Below are 26,155 nucleotides of genomic sequence, written 5' to 3'. Positions count from 1 at the left end.
TACCCTCACCAGCATTCAGGAGCAACCCCTTGTTACTGCATGATTTGAAGGAGTACAGGTGATTACCCCAATGCATTCACACACCAGCCTCTCTGGCATAAGGGCCAGCTACCTGGAGTGCTAGAGTGCTTTTTTGGCCACATGAAATGAATGGCCAGCTGTAGAGACAACAGGAGGAGGACAGGAGAGGAAGGATGAATGATGGCCACACCATCGGTCACAAAAAGATGATGGAGGTTGGTAGACATGATGGGCACAGAGCTGGCATTAAGTCTCTGTGGCCACCTGCACCACCATTCAGGTGACTGAGCAGCAACTGTCAGGGAAAGGATGACACAAGAAAAAAGCTGGCCATTCTGGGCACTGTCCTGCCACGTGCCAATTCAGTTGTAATGTCTGGCACACCATGCTGTGTCTTGCTGATAGCCACTTGTGTCTCCTCTCTCTTGCGCTCCCCAAGCACCCACTGAGCTTCTGTTCACTCACATCTGTCTGATCCCCTTGGCACCACACAGCCTGGGCATTTTGCATGATCCTTTCTGCTGCCAGGTGCAGCCGTGCGAGGTGGCTGAGCAGCAGCTAGCCCACCACCCAAACACACATAGACAAAGGATGCTCTCCTGAACAGCTCTGCTGTGCCGGCCTAACTTTTCTCGTTTTCTGGAAGCTGCAGCCTGCAGGTTGTATTCCTCTGTTTTTGTTATTGTTGTTGCATTATTCTTAATTCCTTTCTCTGACTTGCACAGAACTCTTGTCTTTCACTTTCTAGGAACTGTGAATTTAAAGGGGTAAATAGCAGTAGCAGCGTCTTCCACTCAGAGATTTCCAAAGACTTAGCCAAAGGACATGAAGGATGCTTGCCAGCATCTCATGGCAAATCTGCACCATAGCAGGGAACAGCAGTCAGGTCAGCCGACTGGTTTCTGTGCTCTGCCTTCAGCAGGGCAAAGCATGTGCTGTGTAGATGAATATGTATTTTTTTATGTACAGGCAAACAGATCTTGCTCTGTAAGTCTCTTTCAATGAGACGCTGAAGTAGGACATAGGTTTCTGATTCACTTGCATGCCTTTAAACCTCTTACTGCAGGAGAATCTCAAATCTTTTTGTTACATCTGTTACGCAATTCAAATCTTTTTCTTCCCTGCTTTTTTATGGTCCTTTTGTTTTTCCCAGGGTAAGAAATGCTGAATGTGATGAGAACGGCTATTTGCTGAGTATTTCCAGGGTCACTTCACAGAAGCTGCTACTTTTCTGGTCATGCATTTTTCCTTTTGTAGTAGTTCAAATTCATCCAGCTTCAGTTTTTAGTTTCCTCACTGTTTGGTTAAATGCTGTTCCTTCTTACTAGACTTGCTGTCTTTTTGAAGAATAAGTTATTTCTACATGTTTGTAGAAACAAAAGAATTTGTTTAAGAGAGTCATGGTTTTTTATGGCCATTAGGTTTTCTGGTCTTGCTTCATGCATAACACAGACCATTGAATTTTGTCTGGTAATTCTCACATTAAGCTTAATAATTTGTGGATCGAAGTGCAGCTGTCATGTATGAACACAACCCATCATGGTATAAAGAAGGTTTGTAATAAATGAATATAACAAGATCTATCCATTACTGAGCAGGCTTACTGTGCCATGGGAAAATTCTTACATGGTTACATACTGTGATTTTACTTGGAGTTACGCTGGGGTTAGCTGAAAGTACAGTGAGACCAAAGCAACAACATGGGAGGTTTTCTAACATGGAAGACGTCCCTTTCAACAGTTATTTATAGAATGTGTCTACGCAGTCACTGCTGTTGCTGTTGAATTTGTTCTCAAGATCAAATCTGGCCTTACACTTTTATAGAGTTTACCAAGAAGTTAGCTGTTCCGTTTAGGATTTTTCATGTGATTTGTATAACCTTTCTGGAATTCATAAGCTATAGATACAATAACCTGGTTACTAGGGTATTATGGCAGCAGCCATGTAAATATTTCCTTAGCCAAGCAGCTACTCTATATGCATTTCCACCCAGAGTGTTGTTCACTAAACACTAAAAATATCAGACAGCAAAAAGCAGAGCTCATCATGGTGGCTTCTTGTTGGCTCAGATAGCTGTGGATAGCCATAGTGGAGGGCACTTGGCACGGAAAAATCAGACTTTTCTCCTTGATTTGGAATGATCATTACTTTCTTAGCTTCAGAAACCCCTTCGTGCCAGCAGTACGATTTTTAAAAATTAAATGCCCTTATTTCAAGCATCTACATGGGGGGTATATGTATATGAATATGTGTATTTATATGTACACATAGGCTTTGAGTGAGTAAATATAATAGTAATAGCAACTATATTGCACTAGTATCTAAATGTCCTACTTGGAAGTGGTTCACCTTTGGGCTGCAGTGTACAAACAGAAAAACTTACTCCATGTAGGAAGGCAAAACTTCAATTTCTATGTACATTAAGAGGTCATATGGTTTATTTATACTTAATCATAGTATGACAAAAAGGAGGGAACACAGAAATAACCAGAACAAGTCATCTTACGCAGGTATTTGAAACCATCAGGTTCAGAAAGAAGAATCAGAGCACCAAGTATCTTGCATAAAGTTGTATTTGCATTGGTCTTAGGGATGCACGAAGCAGATTACTTGGGGGTTTTCTGAAGTGTGGAAGAAATCTGATCTGCTCCACCAACTCAATGTCTACAAGTCATTACATTAGACATAGATTATAAAACATGCTCTTAAAACATTTCCAGGGCTGTATTTTATTAGCATGTCTGCTAATAAAAAACCACCACCAAAATGCATTCCTCTTGTCACCACTAGCTTCCTTCAACAGGAGCAGTAATCATGTTTTTAACAGGGAGAACTGGAGTTCTCGGAGCCAGTTCTCTCTCAACCAGTATGGCTTAATGGAGGCCAGATTGAACTGCAGTGGTCTACAGTGACTGAAGATCTCTCCACTGATGTTTGCAAAACTTCCATTTGGAGACAGTGCCTGTACTCACTCAGCATCACTGTCTTCGCTCATGCTTCATCAGACACTGCGTTCACAAGCACTTTTGATGAGAAAGTAGTTTCAGCACAGTTGCAAGTGAGAACATTTGCATCACTCCCAGGAGCCCAACCAAAGCTGAGTATTTGCTGAAAAGGAAATTTGTACTAAAAATAGGTGTGACCTTCTCAAATCAGCACTTTTCTGAAATTCCACTGAAACAGTACAGCTCTTTCCACCATTGTAAGAACAGCAAAAGTAACGTTATGTTTGAATAATTACCTCCTAGTAAAAAGCTGCCTTTGGATGCAACTTGAGTCGTACTCAATGTTACTTTATTGGCACAGGCATTCATACAGATGTATCAACTGAATTGTTGACAGATCAAAGTAGACACTTTGCATTTACTTTGTATGAATTTGAACAACTGTGTTAGCACTAGAGCAGCAGAGAATTATGCTTTTTTTTTCTCTCTTCTCCCTCGTTTCTTCCCCAGAAGGTACCCTTAAGAATAACAGAGAATTTCATACACTTAAAAACCTACTAAGTTTTTAGTCTTTGTTAGAAGGCAATATGTCAGTTCATTTGTCAATTAATTCTTTTCAGGTAAGAGAAGAAAGATCTGGCCTGATAACATGTACCTAAAATGACAAAGTAAGCGTGCTGGGCTTGTTCATTGTTCATTTTCCTGGAAGCTGTCTCCCTTATATATTTACGTGGAGCAGTACACATGTGTGAATGACAAGTAGGGAATGGTGGTGCAGAATCACCCATGGGAAAAGTTTTTCAAGCTCTAGAGTGGAGTGGCAGCGATACGTCTGTAGTACTGTAATGCTTTCCTCATAGCGTACACACATTGTTAGATAGTGGATGATGTGCTGATAGGGAGTAGCAGCAAGCAGCTATTCTTATGCTCCAGAGTCTCACTGTGAGCCAAGTGATTTAAATTGTCAGCCTGCAGACTGATACAGTGGATGAATACAGTTTAAGTGGAAGAATTGGATTGCTTGATAAGTTCTTCCAGTTAAACTGTTGCTCTTCATGTGCGTTTCTGGAAAGACTGCTGCATTGGGCTGTAACAATTTCAAGAAGTAAAGAATTTCGATCTATTTGTGTATTAAGTGTATTTGTGTATTTGTGTAATAAGACATTGTTTTGTCACTTTGCAGTGTACTTATAGGGGCAAAACTTTTAAAGCTGCAAAATTACATTTCAAAAAATTGTGTAGAAAGAAAGGAATTAACCCCTTTAATGTGTATATCTTAATTTTAATTCAAACCTTTGGGGGAAAACTGTGTTTCCGAGTATTATATTTACTTCTGCTGCTTATGTCTACTTTGGGCATTCCTAACAGCCCCAAATGATGTTTCACTGGGCATGGAAACAAATAGAAAGAAACAGTTTCTGCCCCAGAGAGGTAACAGTCAAGAGAAAATGTAAGAGGTGCTTAAAGAGACAAATGGAGGAAACAGGTAAAGAAAGTGTCTGCAGGCAGACATAGCTGTGTCAGTAATCATACTCAGCTATCGGCCTAATCGGCGCTAGATGGAAGTGCTTCTCTTGGGGCTTGTATGTACTATCTTCTAGTATGCATTCTCATACAAGGTATAATAAACAGACAGTGTCTGCATTGTGTTGCATTTATTCTTGTTATTTTTATCCTTTGCCATCCGACACTTCGTTCAGTTAAGGTGTCAGTCATTGCCTTACATTAAATTTTATTTTTTCTAGTCTCAGTGTAACTCAGTCTCTCACTTATTTTGTTAATAGAAATAGAGAATCAGCCAAGTTTCCAATTTGTGTGTTTGAATAATAATAGGCAAACACAGAGTGTAATAAATCATTAGTCCTTATGGACTGTATCGCCCTGCAACAGAGTCTCTATTCCAATCCAGTTATAGGAGCTGAAATTTTAGTTGAAAGCAAGTATCTGATAAGGCAAGTTAATTATTGTGACATTTTCAAACTGGGTAAAAGATGAGGAATCAGCTGTGTCTGTGAAATTACAACTGAAAATGCAACACTCAAGACTTGTTAATGGTTTTTTTGGCATCAAGAAAGGAGACATAGGTATCTAATATTAAATGGTGTTGCAGAAGAGCAAGTTAGCACTTTGTTTGCCAAATTAAGTTTCAAAGACTATGTAGGTTATGAAGTTTGACTTTCTGCCCATAAATCTTGAATGACTGACAGACTACTGTAAAATAGCTTTGTTCAAAAGGAGTCTTTGGCAGGCGGCATCAAAGGTTTGAAACTCTGGAAGGGATGAAAAGAAAACCCCACTTTTACACTGATTTCCCCTGCAGATCAGCGTCTCTGTGAAATTTGCCTGGGAATTATGAGCTATTTACTGTATTATGTGCTGGTTTTTTTCACTGTATCCAATGGCCCCTGTGGTTCCTTTTATCTTCAAGATTTAGGGATATTTTTGTACATGAAATGTGAATGAGTGAATGCGTCAGTGGAACACAGGGAAAAAAACACTGGTTTTAGACAGTTCTTTTCTCCTTTATTTTATCACAAGTTGTAGTATCGGTTTTATGGCACCTAAATCTATGGGTACATATTTTTATGGTAAAGCCCAATGACATGCACTGCATGCTCCATCAAGCTCTCTCAGTGTTTCTTCACTTGATTCACAACTCTGCAGGGTATGAATCAGTCCTGTAGTATAACCCTTAATCTCTTTTTAACCAGAATAATGTGGTGTGGTTTTTTTATTTATGGTGTGTGTCATTGTGTCATCATCTAATTATGTAAATGAAAGAAGGGGAAAACAAAATATTTCCCGGAAAACTCTTCTTAGCTGTCCATCAGTGCAGGAGACAAAGTTTCTTTATTGCATAAAAGCAGCTGAGGCAGAAAATTCTTCATAACTCACAGATACTTCAGTCTACCCTCAAGCAAGACGTGGCACTGCTGGGGCATGGGCTAAAGGGAAACTGGTCTGGTAGGGCAGTCTCTTCTGAGAAACGTGACATACCTCCTCAGGTATGGTGAGAGGCTTGAGGAGAAGGAAATCTCCCTCTACTTCCCATTGACTCTTTTTAGCTTTCTGTATGCAGTCGTTAAAACTGCATAGACAGAACGTGCTTAAGCCCTTGTTTGTCTTCCACAGGGTGAAGTGAAGAAGTGAAGCCTCACAGCTGAACTACTATGAGGTCAGAAGCCTTGCTGCTATATTTCATACTGCTACACTTTGCTGGGGCTGGTTTCCCAGAAGATTCTGAGCCGATCAGTATTTCGCATGGCAACTGTAAGTATAAGAGGCCAGAGGACTTCATTTGCTTAATACTGATCAGGGGACTTCAAATCAACAGTATTTTGTTACTGTTGCAATGAATAAAGTTGTTTTTCTTGATGTCTTCCACATCAGGCAATTTATGTTCTCAGATACTAATATAGGAACATGACATTTTCACATTAACTTATGACTACTGGGTGGTAAACTCCTTGATCTTCCAAAACCACATCCTTTCTCCTGAAACAGAGACACTTCAGTAGCATGATCAAACCAATTATCTTCCTCTATCCAGCAGCAAAGGAAGGAAGCCTTCTCTCCGCTCTGCCCCATAATCAAAGTGACCTCACCTGACTTGTGAAAATATAGTTCTGGATAACCAGTGAAGCACTTCAGAGTTTCAACCATAGCACACTAAACCGAGCTCTGAAAACATACTTTGTTGATCTAACACAAATAACTGAACTTCTTTAAACTCTGATGGATTCAGCTTTAGCATTAGGCATTTTTTGCTGAGCTGGAAATGTAGCTGAAAACCAAATCAAGACAAAGAATCTTTTGTAACAGAATCTGTCTTCTTTCTTACTAGCAGTAATTGGCAAACTCTCCAAAATCTAGGGTAACACAGACAGCTGCAAATTAGTATTGAGATTTGCTGGCAAAACAGGTGGAAAGCTTTCTGTGCATTTCACCGTGCAAGTCAGGCTTAGCATAACTGATTCTTTCACATTTACCTCAGCTCAATTATGATTACTGCAAAGAAAAGGCTTCCGAATTCCCAAAGGTTCAGATGTTTAAAAGGAAGTCTTTGGCGCCTGGGTCTGTAAAAGTATGCTAAGGAGTAGCAAGTCAGCAATGAGTAGGGTTATGTTTAAGCTTACTTTGGGTCAGGAATTTGATTTTAAACTGAATCTCTCGATTGTCCTTGCTTACTGTGCTTTGGGGTGGCCCTGGCACCCGTAAACTTGTCTGTCTTGGGTAACAGCAAGCTGAAAGACAGACCCCAGGGGCACACTTGATGTGCTCCAAATGCTAATAGGCATCTGGGATACAAGAACAGGGCAGCACTGCTCTGAAGCAAACCCTGCTAAAACATGTCTAGTGTGACCACCGGGTCTTCAGCACCAACATTTTCACCCTCCAGAGGGGTGATGCTAACTGTCCTTGCTAATGCAGAAATAGCCAGTCTTGATGCTTTTGGAGCAGTGGAACATGGGATAACTTTTTCCTCTGCAGCATGGCATGCTGAAGTGCACATGAATGTACAGGCCCCCGGCTCATGCTAGATCCATGAGTTACAGAGGAAACGGTACTGGACAGAGAACAGCCTGACGGTTCAACTTGGCATTTTGCATGTAGGACTTGGTCAGAAGGATTAAGCTTCTGAACGTAAATCCTGCCTGGGCTGTCCTAATTTGTTTCTCCAGGAGTTTTCAGCATCTGGTTTGCAGGGAAGTTCCTGTTCCTATCCAGTTTTATCACCAGGCTTTCTGACACATGGCACTCTCAGGTGCTTTGCTGAAGCCATGCTGTGAATCAATACTTTGACCAAGCTTAATAGGGAAAATACTTTTAGAGGAAAACAGCTGAAAACACTAAAGCAGTAGATGAGTTTCTGGAGAAATAGACTCCCTCAAACAGCTCCAGGTTTCTGGGAAAGCATATTAATGAGGAAAAGGCTTAGGCATAGCTAGATGCTAGTCAGCTCTGTATAACATGCACATGCAGCAGTTCTGCATTGATGATGGTGCTCATCAGAGGTTTATCCTCTGCTGTCATCTGTCATTTTGTTTACTTAACTAGCTCCCTAGTTTGTGCATCTAGATGTCATGATCACATGTACATATGAAGTCTAACAGCAAGGTGGCACTTGGTCAGAAGCGTTCGCCGTTGTTACAGGTTGTACACACAGATCATCTGGGGAGCAGCAGCACACCCCATGTATGCTGAGGTCTCACCAAAAAAATTATGGGAACACAGTGAATAAATGCTCTTGCTGACTTGTAGAGTGGGAGGGAAAGCTGACTTGTTGATAGCATAAGCTCAGTACAGGGCTTCCAGTCAGTATTGTTGTCCAGTTGCCAGAACTGGAGTATCAGACTGGTTGCCAAAATAATACGCAGTGACTTTCATTTTATAAAGTCCAAGTGGTCGTTTCCCACTGTTTCTCAGAAATCCCCACAGCTGTTCTACAACGGCAGTCCAATTCTGTAGGAAACCCAGGGAGCTGGCAGTTTGAATCAAGGAGAGCCAAGTCTTTTGCTTTAACCACTACCAGTCCAGTCATTGTGGTGATTGATGGGCCACTGTGAAACAGCTTTGTCCTGCTAGACACACTTTGGCAGCCAGGAGCAAACATTTAAGCTCTGCAACCAGTGAAAGAAAAACTGTGAGAAAGTGCTGTGTACCTGTGTGCCAAGAGCTCCAGAACAGCTTTACGCTCTAAAAAAACCTCACAATTTTTGTCTTCTACAAACGTCATGACTTTCTCCTTTGCAGCTGCAAAGACTGTAAACTTATAGAACTCTCCAGCCCTCTATGCTCGTGCCTTCCAACTCCAGGCTGTGCTGCCAGAGCAGAACAGAAACCACAGGGTTTGGCTATAGCTGGGGTCCATGGTGCTCCATGTTATCACTGTTTCAGTTTGCGATTCTCTTTTGACCCTGGATCTTTTTTTCCCTTCCCGCAGATACAAGACAGTATCCAGTGTTTGTGGGTCACAAACCAGGGCGGAACACCACGCAGAGGCACCGGCTGGACATCCAGCTGGTCATGGTCATGAACAGGACCCTCTACGTTGCTGCTAGGTCAGTAGTCCCCTACTTTGCTACTCTTCCCTTGCTGCTTTCAGAGGAGGAAGGAGAAGATGAGGGATATTCAGAGTTGTTCTCTGCCGGACACATTATTTTTAGGATTTTCTCACATTCAGAGAGAGCTTTGCAGGCTCTTAGTAAGACATATTGGAAACCTTGTTAGTCGGTCAACTAAGGTTCAGTTTTGCAAGGTGCTGAGCCAGGCCTTTCAGGAGTACGCACCTCTCCCTCCCTTTGAGTCTGGCAAAAGCGAAGTTGCCAGAGAAATTGTTTAGCCCCACAGAGGAGAGAGTCCATTCTCATCCTCTAATTTTGTTCGTGCACACCATTAATAACATATTTTAGAGAATGAGTCTGATGGTGCACAAATGCATGTTCAGATAAGAGTTATTAAACTGTAATGTTGCTGGCTTAGCCATGTTTTTAATATCTTAAGACAAAAAAGAGGCAAACATGTTTGCTGCTCTTCTTTCAATGTACTCAGCAAGGTTAATTGAATTTGGTGTCTGGATTTTTTTGGAGAGCTATACTGTGCAGATACAAGCACATACCTTTTTATAAAAATTGCATTTAAAGCCACCCATTTAGTTTGCATAGCTCAGCGTGGCACCATCAGCTTCAGTGGAGCTATACCGATTTATACAGCTGCCAACTTGGCACAGCTCAGCCATTAACACTTCCTCTCCCTGTCTGTTGTTAGCAAAGGAGATTGACGATCTTAGAGTGGGAATTACCTGATGGATGCAGCATGAAAGCAAGAAGGGTCCAAATTAGCAAGGGTGGGTAGTCCAGTTTAGGAGCTCTTGCACCCAGATCCTGTCTGGGACCTCCCTGCAAGCTGCCCCTCTGGTAGCAGCTTGTTTCCTGCATGTTTTCTGGTCCTTCTCCTCCACTGGAGAAATACACACCCTTCTGCGTGTGCCACAGAGAGCCAGGCTGTTCATGCAGATGGGAGAGGTGGTGGGTGGGATGGCCAGGAGGTGAGAGGGAACAGCTGCTGAACAGGCAGCTTCTCACTACCAGCCCTGTCCGCAAAGCCCTTGGCAGCCTTCGGGAGCTGCCTGGCTTTCTTCTCAAACAGACACTCTCCGTCTTCTGGGTGGTCAGATGTGTCCTGTGGTGGAGATCTGTCTGTTGATCTCCACTCGGCACCAAGTAATCGATCAGCTGCGCTACACCAGCAAAGTCACCGAATGCCGTTTTTACCTAGTCGTGTCCCTGGCTGCTAGAAGAGCACAATTCTACCCATTCCCCTACCCAGGCATTGCAGCTGTAATGGCAAAGCATGGCTTCTTTGGGCTTCTCGTATACACCAGTTTGTATGGGGTCTGGGTGGCGGAGCTCTGGGTTCTCACTCATGCCAAGCCCTTACGTGAAGTCTGGACAAAGAGCATGCATCCTTCCATCGGAGCTGTGGTGGTGTTGGTTGTAGGGCAGAAAGTGCAGGCAACCCCACAGCAAGGCCTCCCTGCACTTTGCCTGAGCTTGGGGATTAGTATTTTTGCTGCATTTAGTGTGATAATGAGCAAGGCGGGGGAGCAGGCTGAAGGGGTTTGAAAGGTGGTGGCAGGATTTCCTCCTTTTCATGGCTGAGTTCCCTTTGCTTTCCTTATTTGTTTTGCTTTAAATTAGGAAATCATTTGCAGTTGGAAGGTGGTAAATCCGCTTTGTGGATTTTGCTCTGCTGTATTCATAGTTTGTTCCCAGACTGAGAGTGACGCAATTAGACTGGTGCAGTGCCCCAGCAACTGGCATTACAGCAGAAAAACCCAGTGAAACATTTTGGGATATGAAACCACTGTGTGCACAAATTAGATAAAGAATGCTAATATTTGGGGAATAGTATATGTACTGGTATTTGAATATGCATTCTTACATATTATGTGGCTATATATTTGTATAAAACAGTTTACTACAATGAGAGTGCTTATATATTCCTAGGGTCTTGTGACCTACAAAAAAGAATAAAGACCTGGTCTGTTTTGTACTTACACAAGCACAAAAAAATCTTCTTATACTTTTTTCCTTTGATAACTTAAAAACTCTTTGACATATTCTTTTCCCCCTCCACATGTTACTGAATAAAATCCCTGGGCTGAGAAACCTATGTGATACAAGTTAAAATTCAAAGGTCATTTTTATCTTTAAGTAATAAACTTCAGAAAATGAGTCATCCTTTGATAACTAGTGTGAATGAAAGTTTGTAACTGCAATACCTCATTTCCTTTAGAGGTAGTAGTAAATCTAGAGACTGAAGCAAACGTGTACACAGTCAAAGGTGTTTCTCAGAGTTTTGTGACAAGATTCATTGAAAACTGTAGCTAACATAAATCCCTTAGCTATCATATCAGATGTTGCTTTCATGCTGGTTTTTTTAGACATTGAAATATAGTGATGCTAAGTTTATGTTTGTACCCAATTATCTGAAAAGCAATCAAAACAAATTATTAAACATTGAGAGGTTTTATTTTGGGGTTGTTGGGTTTGGGTTGCGTGGTTTTGTTTGTTTGCTTGTTTTAGAAAATCCAGTGTTTACTTTGCAGACAGTTTCTGTGTGCAGGAGCGGACAAAGTCAGATTTGAGAACTGCTAACACTTTATTACTGAGCTACTGGCATAAAACAAAATTTCTGTCTGTCAGTTGCTTATTTTGTCGTATGGGGTACATGACTCTTGTATTAGCTATTACCAAATAAAATTTTGTGTTGCTTCAGAAAGGCTTTATTTCATGTTATCAGGCAGAGATATCCAGCCAATGTAAATTAGAATAACTCAGCTGAAGCCCATGAAGCCCATACTGTCCGAATATCTGGCTTGCCGTCTGCAAAGGGCCAGCTCTGTTTTCTCGCTCCTGGTGGGAAGGGTACTCCCTCGCTGCCTCTCTCACACTTACCCACACCCATGCACACACCCCCTTTTCTAAGTTTGCCATGTCTCCTCCTCCCATTGTCTTGTATGGTGGCAGCTTTTGTTCACATTATCTGCCTCCCCTCATGTGTATGTACGAAATGGTTTATTGAGCCCACGAGGAATCAGGATGGCTCCCTCCTCATTTGCAGTTACACATTTCCAGACATGCACTGAGTGGCCAAGGGTCATGCACAGCCGGTGGCATTATTTAAATTCCCTTCCTCCACAAGATTATGCCATGGCAACAAAACTTGGTTCTGCTGACTGGAGGTGGGAAAAACGGAAGCCCTAGGATTAAGTCAATTTGTGTTAGAATAACTTAATTAGCAGTGAGCTGTACACATACCACAGCTAGTAGATAGTAGGAGTTGGGCAGCAGTGGGAAAAGGAGGGCAAGGACAATCCTGCATTGTCTGTGGTTAGAGTTCTCCCCTGAATTTGACAGCTCTTTCATTCGCTGATGACACTGTCAGCAACTATGTTTCACAAACGGCATGAGAAAATGCTGTGTAATTTGCGTGATACTAACCCTCTTTCAGATGATCCCGTAACTTAGCATCTGAGTTTTCTTTGAGCGGTTTCTTGAACCAGAAAGTAAGTCCTCTGAGAGTTGTTTTATTGAGAGTGCAACTAAATAACTCAAGACTCATTCTGAGTACCACCACTATATTTTCTAATTGTCTTGTTTAAAAAGAAAGCATCATAACCACTGGAAAACAAGACTGATGCTTAAAATCAAGAGCTGTGCTGGAAGGTTTTTAGAGCTCCAGCCACACCTAATTTGCAATTCAAGAAGTCTTGTTCCCACTTTTATATAGTAGGAGTGACAGCAACAAAGAGTGATGTACATAAAAATGGAACCGTGCAGTAATCTTTGAAGCTGGTATCATGCTAATAGGTAATTTTAGTGAAGCACCAACCCTGACCACTGCTCTGCCAGTAAAGTCAGGCAAATAATAAACTGAAGCATTAAACTAATCTTGGAAGTAAATGACAGCTCTGGTTTTACAGAGTCTGGAGGAGAAGAAAACCCACAGCTCCGCAGTTTGGCATCTTACAAAGCAAACAGCCTCAAGTGCCGTGGCAGACAGTAGATTTTTAAAAGCCAGTTCCCACAACAATGCTGCCTCTTTTCTCCACGTGAGAGAAGTGTTGCTTATTCCTCTTACAGTAGTATTTTGTGTTTGCTTTATTTAAGAGACTAGCACTGTTTCCCCAAAACCCAATAAAATGAAGCTAACCTTGAGAGACTGGAAACAGTCTGTACCCTACTTTTAGCAGACCCCTCCAATGCTGTGGATCATGCTCCAGCTGCACAGCTTCCTGCATTTTGAAAAAAGTCAGTGTTATTTCAAGGAAAAATGAGATGCTCAGTCCCAACTGGATGTGGTGGTTGCGACAGCATTGTGGGTTGGTGGGTTTTTCAAATTTTAGGTTCCATACAAAGATGTCCTTGTTCTCAGCTTACACAGAGGAGAATGTTTAAAAATATCTCTTTACCTGAGTAGCTGAGTCTATTTCCTCTTTCCAAGGAGAGATTGGCAGCTAATTGTAGAGAGGGACAGGTTCTGAGGAAAACAGGAAAGTAAATGGAAGAAAGAAATGTGAACTTTTTTTCAGAAGAGTATTTTACAGTTTAGTTTAGTTTGGCCACTGGTGTGTGAAGAAAAGAATGATTTCTGGGAATAGTTTTGTGGCTGTCGGCCTTTTGCCTACCATATTGTCAATCAAATTATCACAGCTGAGGTTAGACACATAATTTAAAAAAAAAAAAAAAGAAAGAAAGAAGCATTAACCTCTTTTTAACCCTGAATGGCTAAATGTGGCACATTGACTGCTAGCCCAGGAATCTGGCAAAGGCTGCCTAAGAGCTGTTGCAGCTGATGTCAGGATATGCAAAAACATCTGCATGCTAGATCATGGCATCTGCTGTAGGACCTATAGAGCAGAAATTATATGAGGCTCATCGCCTTTCCAAAATCTCATTTGTTCAAATAATTGCTTTTGGGAAAGAATCTTGCTTCGAAGTTCTGTAGCATTTTTCTTTTTTCTTAATGGGAAGGAAAACAGTTTATACATGAAAGTGCTTTTCTCGGAGAAGCAGGTGATGCTGCCAGTAATGTTCCCTGGTAAGACCTGTGATCTTTTTTTGAATGGATTATGGATTATCTTGTGATAGATAGCTCTCTTCATAGAAAATGAACTGTCTGACTACTCCATTTGACTTTGCATTCATTTGCCTTTGTTTACAGGGACCATATTTATACTGTTGATATGGACACATCACATACAGAAGAAATTTATTTTAGCAAAGTAAGTAGCTTTTATCATCATCCAGAAACCAAGGACACTAGAACAAACTTCAAATAAATAGGAAGATGACATTGTTTCAAACAACTTGTGAGTGCTGCTGTAAAAACTGTAATAAGCAAGTAAGATGGCATTGCTAATCATATTTGGGGAAAGCTAGAATAGCAATCATGTCGTCTGTGAATTTCTGATAAGTGATTTAGCTGGGCTGATAAGCAATCTGTACTTAAATACAGTGAGGTCCCTGATGGAACATCTGTCAAACATCTATTCATTTATATTCAGCAGTTTTCTATAACAGCTATGCTATCCCAATTAAGTATACAGAAACTTTCATCATAAAAAGCAAGTGGTGTTTACATATTTTCATGCACACAAATTTTATTCACTCATGCAAGTACTCACTAAATAAAATCTTATTATAACACCACTTTGTAGATGTATTCACATTATCTCCATGGGAAGTTACATTCAAACTAAGAGGAGCTTTGTCTGCATTACCATTTTTTGTATTAACATAAACATACTAGAAATAACCTCTTGTCAGCTCCTTTGCATTGCATTCACATTGTGTAATATGTGCCAAACACAGCCTTGGTCCAGCAGAAGTTCATATGAATTTGGGCATTGGATGAATTCCACTGTAGGAGGAGAGAGCGTTTCATTATAACTATGAAAGATACTGAAGATGAGCTTATGCCCAACTGCTCATCAAAAAGTGAGGGCACAGGCTTGTAAAGCAAATAAACATCCATGGTTACTCTTTCAATGTGGAGCACTTCATGAATGCACTGTGCCTTAGTTTACTGGTGGCAAACACTGTCAGGACTATTGTGGCAATAGAGTCTAAGGTGTTACTATCTTAGGCCATGTGTTTTAAATAAAGTTTTATTATAATTAATCAGCCTACCACATTTGACCACTCCTGAAACTCACCGCAAAAATATCCAGGCTGGATATTCTGGAGAAAGAATGTTAGCAGATAAAGTCAGCGGTGTCTTGATAGGTGGAGGGCTCTCTGAGCCTCTTAGCTGAATTGAAGTGATAAGAATTACCTGAATTTAATTTCTTTGCTAATCTAAAATGTTGTCTTCTAGAATACATATTTCATTTAGAATCCAGTTAGGGCTTATAGTCCATAAATGTTTATTCTTATGTGCAGAAGAAATTCAAATCAAAAGAAGAGAGCATCTACTACTTTTAAGAAAAGTGCACATATTTTTGAAAGTTGGCTTATTGCTGAATTACATTGGTTTAGGCTTTAAAAAGAAAGGATAGGTTTCTAGTCTAATGAATAGATGGCAACACAAAATTAAGTGAATGCTCCACATCACTGATCTTTCATTGTTGTGGTGAATTAATCATGGAGAAAGGGTGCAGAAAGCTTTCAATAAATATATGTTCAACAGCTATTCTCCCCTAAGGGGCTTCTACTTCTGAAATCAAATGCAACAACCTCTGGGCTCTAATTGATTTCTTTCTTGATCCTTGCAGAAATTGACATGGAAATCTAGACAAGCTGATGTAGACACATGCAGAATGAAGGGAAAACATAAGGTAGGCAATTTTCGTTTCTTCTGCATCTGCCACTTTAGTTTAGTTGCTTCACTATTATCCCAGGCTGCTGGCTGTGATGTGGAATGGATCATGCCATTCACTTCTCGCCAATAATTGCTTTTTTTCATCAACTTACTGAAGGCTTTAATTTGCAAAAATAGTTTACTTTTAATGTGGTAAAACATTATGACAGGAGCCACAGCAATATCCTGAAATACTTAAAGCACTGAGGATTTTGGACATAATGCTTAGTGTACTGATTTTGCTTACTACTGCCTCAAAAGCTAAGTGCTGCTGTCCATCCTCCTGCAAGAATTTACCGAGAAGTTTGTGTAAAGCATCAGAAAGCATGAATGTGTACAGTTATAGAAGGACTGTTTCTCACACCAATTTCACCCTACTGTAACCTATGACTAGCACAAGTGGTATCAGAATTAAATGCAGACTCTTTGATTCTCTACACCTGCTTCCCCTTCTAGTTACAGATGCTTTATGCCAATACATTGCACTGGTGATGCTACTGTCTTACAGCAAGATAGATGAGAAGATCAGATTTTTCACTCATGAGGAAAGCAACAGCCTTCAAACAAAATTCGCCTATGTGAACAATAGAAAAATCTGAGCTGTAATATGAATATCGTATCTTCAGTTCTTTGTAACCATTTTTAATCCACTAGAATATAAATCAGTTGCGTCTTGCTCATTGTCAGTTAAACATAGTTGAAATAAAGCCCAGAATATCACAGTGGCTACCAGCCAATTTCATTTTAAACCTGACGATGAAATATCGTGGCATAAAAATAAAACCAGACACCCAAAATGCAGTAGTTAAAATACTTTTTATTATTTTTCTTCAGGATGAATGTCATAATTTTATTAAGGTTCTCCTAAAAAGAAATGAGGATACACTGTTTATCTGTGGAACAAATGCATTCAACCCTTCTTGCAGGAACTACAAGGTATGTGATCTGTTTATGGGATTTCCTTTATGCCTTGTCTTTCTGTTGGATTTATTGTGACTATGCTGGCAACAGCATGAGGTTGTCATTCAACAGTGCATCATTCAACTCTGTAGCATTTATCCTGACTCACTTCAGTGCTACAGACCTCAATGTTGAGTGGATTTCTGAGGACTGCTTGCATAGATTACCTACTTCTTTGCAACTCCTGCATGTCAAGAGTTTATTGCCACTTTACATTGCCCTCCATAGGTGCAGAATCCTTCAGACCCCGGCTTGGGGATGTAGTCACTCCTCAGAAAGTTTCTCAGCTTGTTCACTGAACCCACATCAAGTCATAGACTGATGCTGAGGATTACCTCTGGGGCAGCATGTTTTAAATGTCTCTATTGTACTGTTCTCAATCCCAAAGCCAGTTCTCAAGATGCTTGAGGGCTTAGCACAGAAAAAGCTGAGAAGATTAGTGTTGGGGACCCCACAGATATGGAAGCTGTGGAGGTCCTATGGCATTGTATGCTGTAAAAGTGATTGACAGCAGATCTCCACAGGGAAAGGTACAGAAGGAAGGTGATGTGTTCCTCACTAGCTGGGGATCTGCAAAGCCAAAACATTATTTAGAGCAGTGTAGAAAACTGTGCTGGTCCATAGACACTTGACATTAATTCCTTGACCCCAATTTCTTCCTTCGACATACTGTGTCCCTGTTATCCGCATTTTAACAGGGCCCATTTATTCAAATATTTCCCATTTTCTCAGGCTTGCACCAGTATAATCTGATATAACCCCCAACAGTGGATGTCTCTGGAGTAGCTTTGAAATTGATTTGCTTAGGCTCTTGAGATCCAGACTCTTCTTTTCCAGGCACTGTTATGTCCAACAGGTTGTTTCTCATCCTTCTTTAGGAAAAAGAAAACAGCTTGCTAGTGCTGCTTCTGATAAAGTCACAGCACAATTCTCATTCATGTCATTGGTTTCAGAGTTATTGTAAAAAACAGAATAAAGACATTAACATCCAGGGAAACAACTGCCTTAGTGGTATTTGCTGTGACTGCTGCTCTTCCTTGCTCTTTCTGCAATGCTGCTTTACCTTGTTTAGCCACTGTGATGGCTATAGTCTAGGAAACACAGGAGAGAAGTTCAGGGCAGTCTTTTCTTTCAGTCTGTGGAGGAATAATCAGATCTGAATAAAAATACAAGCCTGTGGCTTGCAAACTGTGTGGTACAGATAGCTGTTCTATTAACAGCCATTTCTTCTTTTCCTATTTTCCTTGCATCCTGCTCCTAGCATGCAACAAAGCTTCTCGTTCTCAGTGCTGGTTTTAGTCTTCCAGCACAGTTTGTCCATTTTTAGCTCTCAATACCATTAATGTGGCTAACAAATCTCAACCAGTCCACTTGCTAGAAAGCTATAGGTCTTTTAATACAAATACAGATTTCCTTGGCATCCTGATGTGAGGGATATAAATCACCCTCCTTATCCTTACTGCAGGTGTTTCATTCCCTTTGATGGATGCATGGCCTCTGCAGACTGCCTCACCAGTTGCTGAGCTGCAGGGGCTGGATAGTGATACCTCTGGGAGGCAGCAGCAGGTCTCCAACACCTGACCTGGCTTTTGCTCCATGTATTTCTGCATTATATAGAGAGAGCACAAAAGATGTGCCGAACAGAAAACAGGGCTGTCCCTTCACTCTAACAATGGAAGTGTTGATCAGCCTGGGGTGTGGGGCTCAGTGCAGTGAAAGTTGCTCAGGGCTGTAACTCGTTTCCTCTCACTATCATGTGAAATGCTTTTCAGTCCTTGAGTAAACACAACTAATTCCCTTCAGAGTGGATTTTGACAGGAAGGATACATGACAGAAAACAAATAATAACAAATCGTCCACTGGAGGACTTGGGTGCTGTAACATACAAGCGAAAAGTTGATTGGAGTAGTTGATGGTGCTGGGTGTCTTATTTTTCATGCTCTGTGAACCTGTACTGTATGTGATTTATACAGTATGAGCTGCTCAAGTTACTTGAATATGCTAGAAAGACTCTTATTCCCAAAATACGGTGGTATAAGAATCTTAAAGAGGTAAGAGCTGTACCTTTCCCCTGTAGCTCACTAAACCCTCCTGAACTTAGCGTAAAGTTGATCTGTGTATTTGTATCATTATCAGTGCCCGGGTGAACTTATTTCCCAGGAGTTACACTTAAGCCTCAGATTTTACAATTCCTGCACAGATTAATTCTTGCCTGATGGTAAGAGGATTTCTCCCTGACACAGACTCAACTGATACAGTAAGACTTGGAGAGCATCCTTCTGAGTATGCAAATCAAGGAAGAGAGCACCACTGTTGAGACTAGAGCAAGAAGGATCTCCGGACTTTGGGGAGAAAAATGCACACACAGATAATTGTCCTAGTGTTGTTCTGACTGCTGTGGCTTGCAGTCTTTTCTGTGTATAAGAGCGCTTCTGTTGGATCACTGTTGAGGATAAATTTTGAATCTCTGCCAGAACCACAGACCACATAGCCTGCTGTAGTTCAACAGGAAGCTTGTGTATAGATAAAATATAGACTGAAGACTTTTGTAAAATGTGTCGGGGTAAGAGTGATTAGCTGCAAAAGAATGACTGACTTATTGGATACGTTTTCTTCAGACTGATTTTATTTAACACCATGATTTTTGTCAGGTTTTTAATTCATAGTCAGGAGCACAGTTAGAGAAAGGACCTTCCTCTCTGCCCAGAAAAGAAGAAACACTGTCATAAGCCTCATCCTGGATAAGAAGTTTTGTTTCTCTATCTGAGGAGCTCCCTTTCATTTTTCAGATGGATACCTTGGAGTTCCTGGGAGATGAATTCAGTGGAATGGCCAGGTGTCCCTATGATGCAAAGCATGCCAATGTTGCATTGTTTGCAGGTAAAGTGACGGAGATAAACTTTTTTCTTTCTGTTCCTGCAGCCAGGCTCACCATAGCACTGTGTCTCTTGAGTCCAGAATGCCAAAATCTAAAAGGTGGCCAAGGGAGTGAATAATGGCTAAAAATAGGAGGCATGAGTCACTAGCATGGAAGCCTTCCCTTCTCTGGGATTGACTTCACTATCATAAACATTACCTGAAGCCTCAGTTTCCTGGTTCAGTATTTCCTGGATTCGTGATAATATGATGCCAGACCAGTGTGAGGCACCATTTCTGGCTGCATCCAGCTTCTGCGAAAGTCAAGGGAAGTCAAGGCTTGAGTGAACTTTAATGAGGAGCAGGCAGGATATGCTCTTTAACAACTGTAAGCTTAAGGTAATCTTCATAATAAAAGGAAGCTAGGGAACATGCTGTGATGTGCCCTTTTCTAGATCTAGAAGGAAAGGGAAGGTGATTTTATTTTCAAGCAGAAAACATCTCAATGTGGTGTTACCAGCTGTTGTAGACAAAGGAGAGAAGTGTGTTGGTTAATAATGATTTATGCTGCATGCAGCAGAATACAGTTAACTGATTTCTACTACAATAGGTAAAAAAAAAATGAGTGCTTATTAATGGGGTTAATTTGGGCTGTTGATTATGTGGTATTTTGGTACTTCTCTTCATGAATTCCTGATTAAATTGTTTCTTTATTGAACTTCTCTTAGTGTAAACCTTGCCTATCTTTTCTTAGATTTGGCTGTAAAATAGGTGGTAAAGATAATACAGAAGCCACTTATGATAATGCCAGTCCTCTTCAGCAGGTGTGATGCTAGAAAGCAGAGCCTGGGCGCTCACATGGAAATACTTTAGCTATTCCTTTGAAGATTTAAGAGAGGGCAAGTGTTTCAGCCACTCTCAACTGAGTCTGTAGCCAGAGGGCTTGATTAAGCACTACTGTGTTTGAGGTGGCATCTGCCTCACAAAGGACAGATTTTATAGGAGGTTGCAATTTTATTTTTCTTTTTTTTACTCTTTATAGTGTAAATAAATCAGTCCTTTTTTTTTCAAAAATAATGGTGATGATGATGGTGGTAGTATGTAATTTCTTAATTACAGTCAAAAGAACATAAAGTAGAAATTATCTGATTGTAGCAGGTAATTCATAAATGATGGAAAGAGAGAGACACCTTCAGAGAAAGTTTTACCCTATGTGTCTCAGATTCCCTAGCCTTAGGGCAGTTTGAATGACCTTTCAGAAGGGCCTTTCTCACTATACTAGCCAAGAAAGCATTTATGACCAACTTAATGTAAACACTTACCTTGCATTCAGTTGAAGTTTGGTAAGATAACTCCTACTCTGTCACTGAAGAATTCCTCGCTTTATTTGAAAATAAAAAGAATATTTATAGAAGTGATCATAATCTTTCATGATGATTCAGAATAAATTTGATACTATTCAAGTGAATTCTTGTAGAATATACCTTGTAAATCTGCTAGCTTCAGAAAATCACTGTTTGATATGCCATACATATTGATACCCATGATAACTTTTCAGAGTGCAGCAAAAAATGGTTTCAGAGCAGTTTAGGGCACTAATCCAGGTCATCTGAGTCTGTTGGGTGCACTTAGATGAATATGGCTCTTCTTGCAGACTGTAGCTATTACAGCTGATATGTGCGAATTGTAATTGGTCACATAGTCTTCAGGAACTTGGCAGGAAAGAAAATAAATGTGTGATTGTATTAACATGAGTTCAGACATCCATATCTAAACAATTCAGCTTTTTATTCTATTTTAAAATTGGTTTTAGTATCTGCTTTTTTTTGTAATTATTTTTTTCTGGTTTTGCTAAGGAAAAAAAGTCCATTTTTTAAGAGCCAAATAGTGATGGGAATTGTGGGACTCAGAACAAAGACTACAGTCCTGCTAATAACAAACAGTCTGATTTTTAAATCTTGAGCTGAAATTAAACATTGTCTGTATGTGCAATGAGGAGAGCTTGACGAATAGAAGCCTCTCTGCTTTGTCCTTGGTATGTTCTCAGCACTGGCGCCTTCAAGGCCCAGCACCCAAAATAATCTCTGTCAAAGGAGATGTAGGCCATTCTGATTTTTATGTAGACGCAACAGAGACACAAGCTGCTGTCCTCATACCACGGTGCTTGTGCTCCTACCAGACATCATGTTCCAAGATCTGTCTCACACATGAAAACATCCCTGTACAGTTACCGTGACCCACAAACAGATTAGCATTTAAAAATGTTGTTGGAGCTCATGCTTTTACTGATAGCTTTGCATCTTTTGGTTGTCCTTGGGGTGCCATTTTGTAGACCCTTTCTTACCGCTTGTCCTCTGGTTCTTCAAGAGAGAGGAATGCATAATTCATGCAGGAAATGCCTAAAACACATTGTAGAAAAGAAACATAGACAGGCAATCCTCCTCCATCTCTTTGCATCCCTGTTTCGCCTGAGCTCCCTGCACGCTGTTTAATTTTTTGCTAGTGATCTTTGGCAGAGGAGAAGTGCTCTCAAAGGGAGAAATTTGCATAAGTGTCAATTAGCTGACAGTCCCTAAGACCTGCCTGGTTTGCCCTCCCAGTTAAAACTAACGGTTCTGTCACGGCTTCCCCATAATTATTTTGCTCACATACATAGGCAGAATTTATGAGCATTGAACCAGAGGCGTGTGTAGGGAAACTGGATAGGGTAGTTCAGTATGACCTACCTAAAGTGGAGAAGAATTACACCATAAGGTTTCTTCTCCCACAGCATCCCTCTGAAACTACCGTTTTGAAAACTGGTGACTTGCTTGTTCAGTGCTCAGTCCCATTTACCTAGCTGGATTTTTTTCCCTTCCGTGTTCCTAAGGAGATTATGATGATTTTGTTTGCCCCATCTCATCTTACTGATGAGAGAAGGCCATTATATTATTTCCAGTGCTCCTCCCCTCTTGTTTCTTCTTTCCTTCCTCCCCAGAGGGAAAGCTGTATTCTGCCACAGTGACCGACTTCCTTGCAATAGATGCAGTCATATACCGGAGCCTTGGAGACAGCCCAACTCTGCGGACAGTTAAACATGACTCAAAGTGGTTGAAAGGTAGATAAACAAACAAAATGAAAAAAGTGGCATCTCTGATGAGAGTCTTGGGTTCCTGACAGACCTTTCTGTCGTTTCATTTCACCAACGCTTTCTGGCAGCAAGAAGAAAGTAAATTGCATCTCTTACTTACACTGATGTGTTTATCTCTTCCCTCTTCTCCTGACCCCAAGTTACTGGACCTGACAGAAACTATGAGCATGGTAGATCAGAATATATATTCCAGCAAGCTTTCCAAGCTGAAATCCATCAGTTTACAGCTGTTGGATATAAAGGTTGGAACTTGCAGGGCTCGGTGTGCTTGGGCTGTGTTTGAAAATATTCCTGCCCCAGCACTGTGTTAGGTAACAGTCAAGGCTTCATGAAGTATAGAGGGCTTGTCCTGTAACATTAAGATTCATCAATGAAAATAAAATTGTGGGAATATTGCACAAAGCCTTTCTTTTATGGTCGTAGGGATTGTACAGCTGCCATTGAATTAGGCAATTTCTGTGCTCTAAATGCCCTCATTGTTAAGAACGGAGCTGTTTAGCTTCATGTAGGCGTTATGAATAGTTAGCATTTGGAGTGATTTTAACAGTGAGCAAAGCCATAGTTTGAAGTCTTTTTCTGCATGCAGAAATGTTTTGCCAGGTGTCGATTTTAGCTGTCCCACTTTGCTTGCTGCTATAGACATGTGTGGGCAGAAACAGTTACATCGTTTGTTATTCCCTCCACACACAGCCTGCATGCCATAAAGAGCACTGCTTGGACCCCTTGGGCATACCATTATATATTGCCTCTTTACCTTTCCTCGTACAACGCGGGGCAGATGTGTTATTGACAAACCCTCAACTACCTTGCAGTGATGTTGCACAGACTTGACCCCAACTGTCCTGTCCCCAGACAGTGATTCTTCTGTGGTGGTGATGTTGCTAGTTCTGAAAACTGAACAAGTTTGCCTAATGCGGGCATTTCACCTTTGGATGTTTAGTGTGAATGTATTTGGCTTCTCTTTGCATGCTATATGCTGTACATGGTGCCTAAATAGGATGCCTGGGTTTTCTTTCTAGAACCATACTTTGTCCAGGCAGTGGACTATGGCAATTACATTTACTTCTTCTTCCGGGAAATAGCAGTGGAGTACAACAGCATGGGAAAGGTAAGGGCAAAAACATTGCCTTGAATGACTTTGTCAGATTCAAGAGGAGGAAAACATATGCTATTCTTGGACCAATGCTGTTAGGAGTGACCTTGAAATGAGAACTATAAATCATGATGACAAGGTCATCATTTTGAGAAGATTCCTATCGCTCAAGCCGAAAGGTTGGTTGGAGTGAAACATTGCACTGTCTTGAAAGGAAACAGGGTGGTTTCTTATGGTGACCGTGTATGCTGGAATCTCTTTTCTCAAATCGTAAAAAGCACAAGGCAAATGTAATTAGTTCAGCATAGTAGGTAATTGTTAAAAATGGATTCCAAAGCAGGGAGATATTTTTCTTTAAGAAATCTGGAGTGCTGAGTAAACAGGGGCAGGAATTTTGTGTTCTGCTGTTCTGCAAAGAATAATTAAACACTTTCTGCATTTTTGCTAGTTTCACAATAGCTTTCTGACTAAGCAGTCAGAAAAGCTGACCAAGGTCACAAAGGTGGAGGGCAGGAATAAAAGCCCAGCAAGATTTGCATAGGTTTTAAGTGCTGAAAACACAAGAGTCAGAGCAGGCAGCGTGGGTTGCAGGGACTGTGAATATAAAATGTGCTTTTGTTTGGGGAAATAGAAAGCTAAGCAGTCTGTATGGAAATGAGTTTTATATGGGTTGAGAACAGATCTCCTGAAGGATTTATGGCTGTATAGTAAATGCCACAGCCTTATCTTTTATAGCACACTGTTCCAAAGCTGAATTTTTTTCTCTGTTTCTTATTTGTCACAGATTATGGAAACATGGGATTAAATTAAGCACCTTGCTGTGTTATTCCAAATGTTCTAAAAGTGCAACTCCAACAAAATATTTTAGTTCAAACAAACATTTCATTTTCTCCATTATTTTTGCTCTACTTCTTCCAGGTAGTTTTCCCAAGGGTGGCTCAGGTTTGCAAAAATGACATGGGAGGATCTCAGAGAGTGCTGGAAAAACAGTGGACTTCATTTCTCAAGGCTCGCTTGAACTGCTCAGTTCCTGGCGATTCACACTTCTACTTTAACGTACTGCAGGCGGTTACAGATGTTATCCATTTCAACGGCCGGGATGTTGTTTTAGCAACCTTCTCCACTCCATATAATAGGTAATAGGCGCAATAACCTTTTACCTTCTGTTTCCTTTATGTTTTGCTTTTCACTGCAGTTTCTATTTACTTTATGAAGGTACAAGAAGTGATTGCTCATACAATGTAATTATTATATACCACGCGCTTATCGATAGTTCGTGTTTCATTTTAAGATACTCTGATATTGCTTACTGCATTTTATACCTAATAATTTAGAGCAGCTTTCAGCCATTTACTGTCTGGAAACATTCCTTGGATGAACTTTTCTTTACATGGGAATAATTCAGACCAGCCACCAAGAAGTTTTGCAGCATGTAACTTGCAGAATGTTATTCCAATGAGAAAATATGGAGGTTTTTTCTCACAGAAAAAGGACTGGGTCTGTCCTGTTTACATCTAAACCTCCAAGAACCACATTAGTGCTCCTTCCCTTTATTTCATGCATCCCTACTGACTCTTGCATTTTCTCCTGGGACAGTCAAGATCTTAAGCTGTCCTGCTGGCTGGGGAGGAGGTCCCCAGAACACTCGTATTTCATTGTTCGCGTGGTTTTCCAAAAGTTCATCTGCAAAGAATTTATTACCATTACACATTATAACATGTTTCTCCAGAAGTTATTAGAAGAGTAACTGTATCTAATTATTGAGGTCTCCCAGAGAAGTTAAAAAAATAGTAGCATTCTAATTAAAAAATATATTGCTGTTTCACAGAGTAATGTTTGAGCTGAAAGGGGAACTTTATTGCTGAAATTCATCTGGTTTTGCTGTACACTCGCCACCTCTTGTCAAAGCCTGACCTCAGTGAGGTCATGCACAGAACTGACTTCAAATGAGAGTAAGCCCAGGCCTGTAATGTATAATCACTGCTTTTAACATCAAAACGATAGGAACTGCAATGGAATAATTATGCCACCAATAGGGAATACAGGCTTAAATTAAGATGATCTCTTCTTATGCAAACTAGCTTAATAAAAACAAGTGAACAGAGATTCAGCATCAGAAAATAGGTTGTATCTTGAGATTATCTCAAAATTGAGATTGTCCTCCCACTCTGCTAGTATTTCCTGTGGTGTGTCATGGATAATACTTGTTCTTAAACCCTGAATTTTATAATCTAAGTACTTGGTGTTAAAATCAAGGTACTATTTTATAGGCTCCAGTTTTTG

The 26,155-nt window shown here is 40.6% G+C and overlaps 1 protein-coding gene across 6 annotated transcripts in view; it reads left to right on the top strand.

Moving 5' to 3' along the window:
- Positions 1 to 26,155, top strand: part of SEMA6A (semaphorin 6A) — a 115,599-nt gene that overhangs the window by 45,194 nt on the left and 44,250 nt on the right. For all 6 annotated transcript variants that reach the window (XM_052777346.1, XM_052777345.1, XM_052777343.1 and 3 more), the window contains exons 2-10: positions 6,099 to 6,236; positions 8,911 to 9,028; positions 14,196 to 14,256; positions 15,748 to 15,810; positions 16,668 to 16,769; positions 19,583 to 19,673; positions 22,627 to 22,746; positions 23,799 to 23,887; positions 24,791 to 25,008. In XM_052777346.1, coding sequence (XP_052633306.1) covers positions 6,137 to 6,236; positions 8,911 to 9,028; positions 14,196 to 14,256; positions 15,748 to 15,810; positions 16,668 to 16,769; positions 19,583 to 19,673; positions 22,627 to 22,746; positions 23,799 to 23,887; positions 24,791 to 25,008 — 962 coding nt within the window. In that variant the 5' untranslated portion in view covers positions 6,099 to 6,136. The remainder of the gene's footprint in view (positions 1 to 6,098; positions 6,237 to 8,910; positions 9,029 to 14,195; positions 14,257 to 15,747; positions 15,811 to 16,667; positions 16,770 to 19,582; positions 19,674 to 22,626; positions 22,747 to 23,798; positions 23,888 to 24,790; positions 25,009 to 26,155) is intronic.

Source organism: Harpia harpyja, chromosome Z, assembly GCF_026419915.1.
Source record: "Harpia harpyja isolate bHarHar1 chromosome Z, bHarHar1 primary haplotype, whole genome shotgun sequence".
NCBI lineage: Eukaryota > Metazoa > Chordata > Aves > Accipitriformes > Accipitridae > Harpia > Harpia harpyja.
Note: the sequence above shows the minus strand (reverse complement) of the source record. Positions and strands in the feature narration are given on the sequence as shown.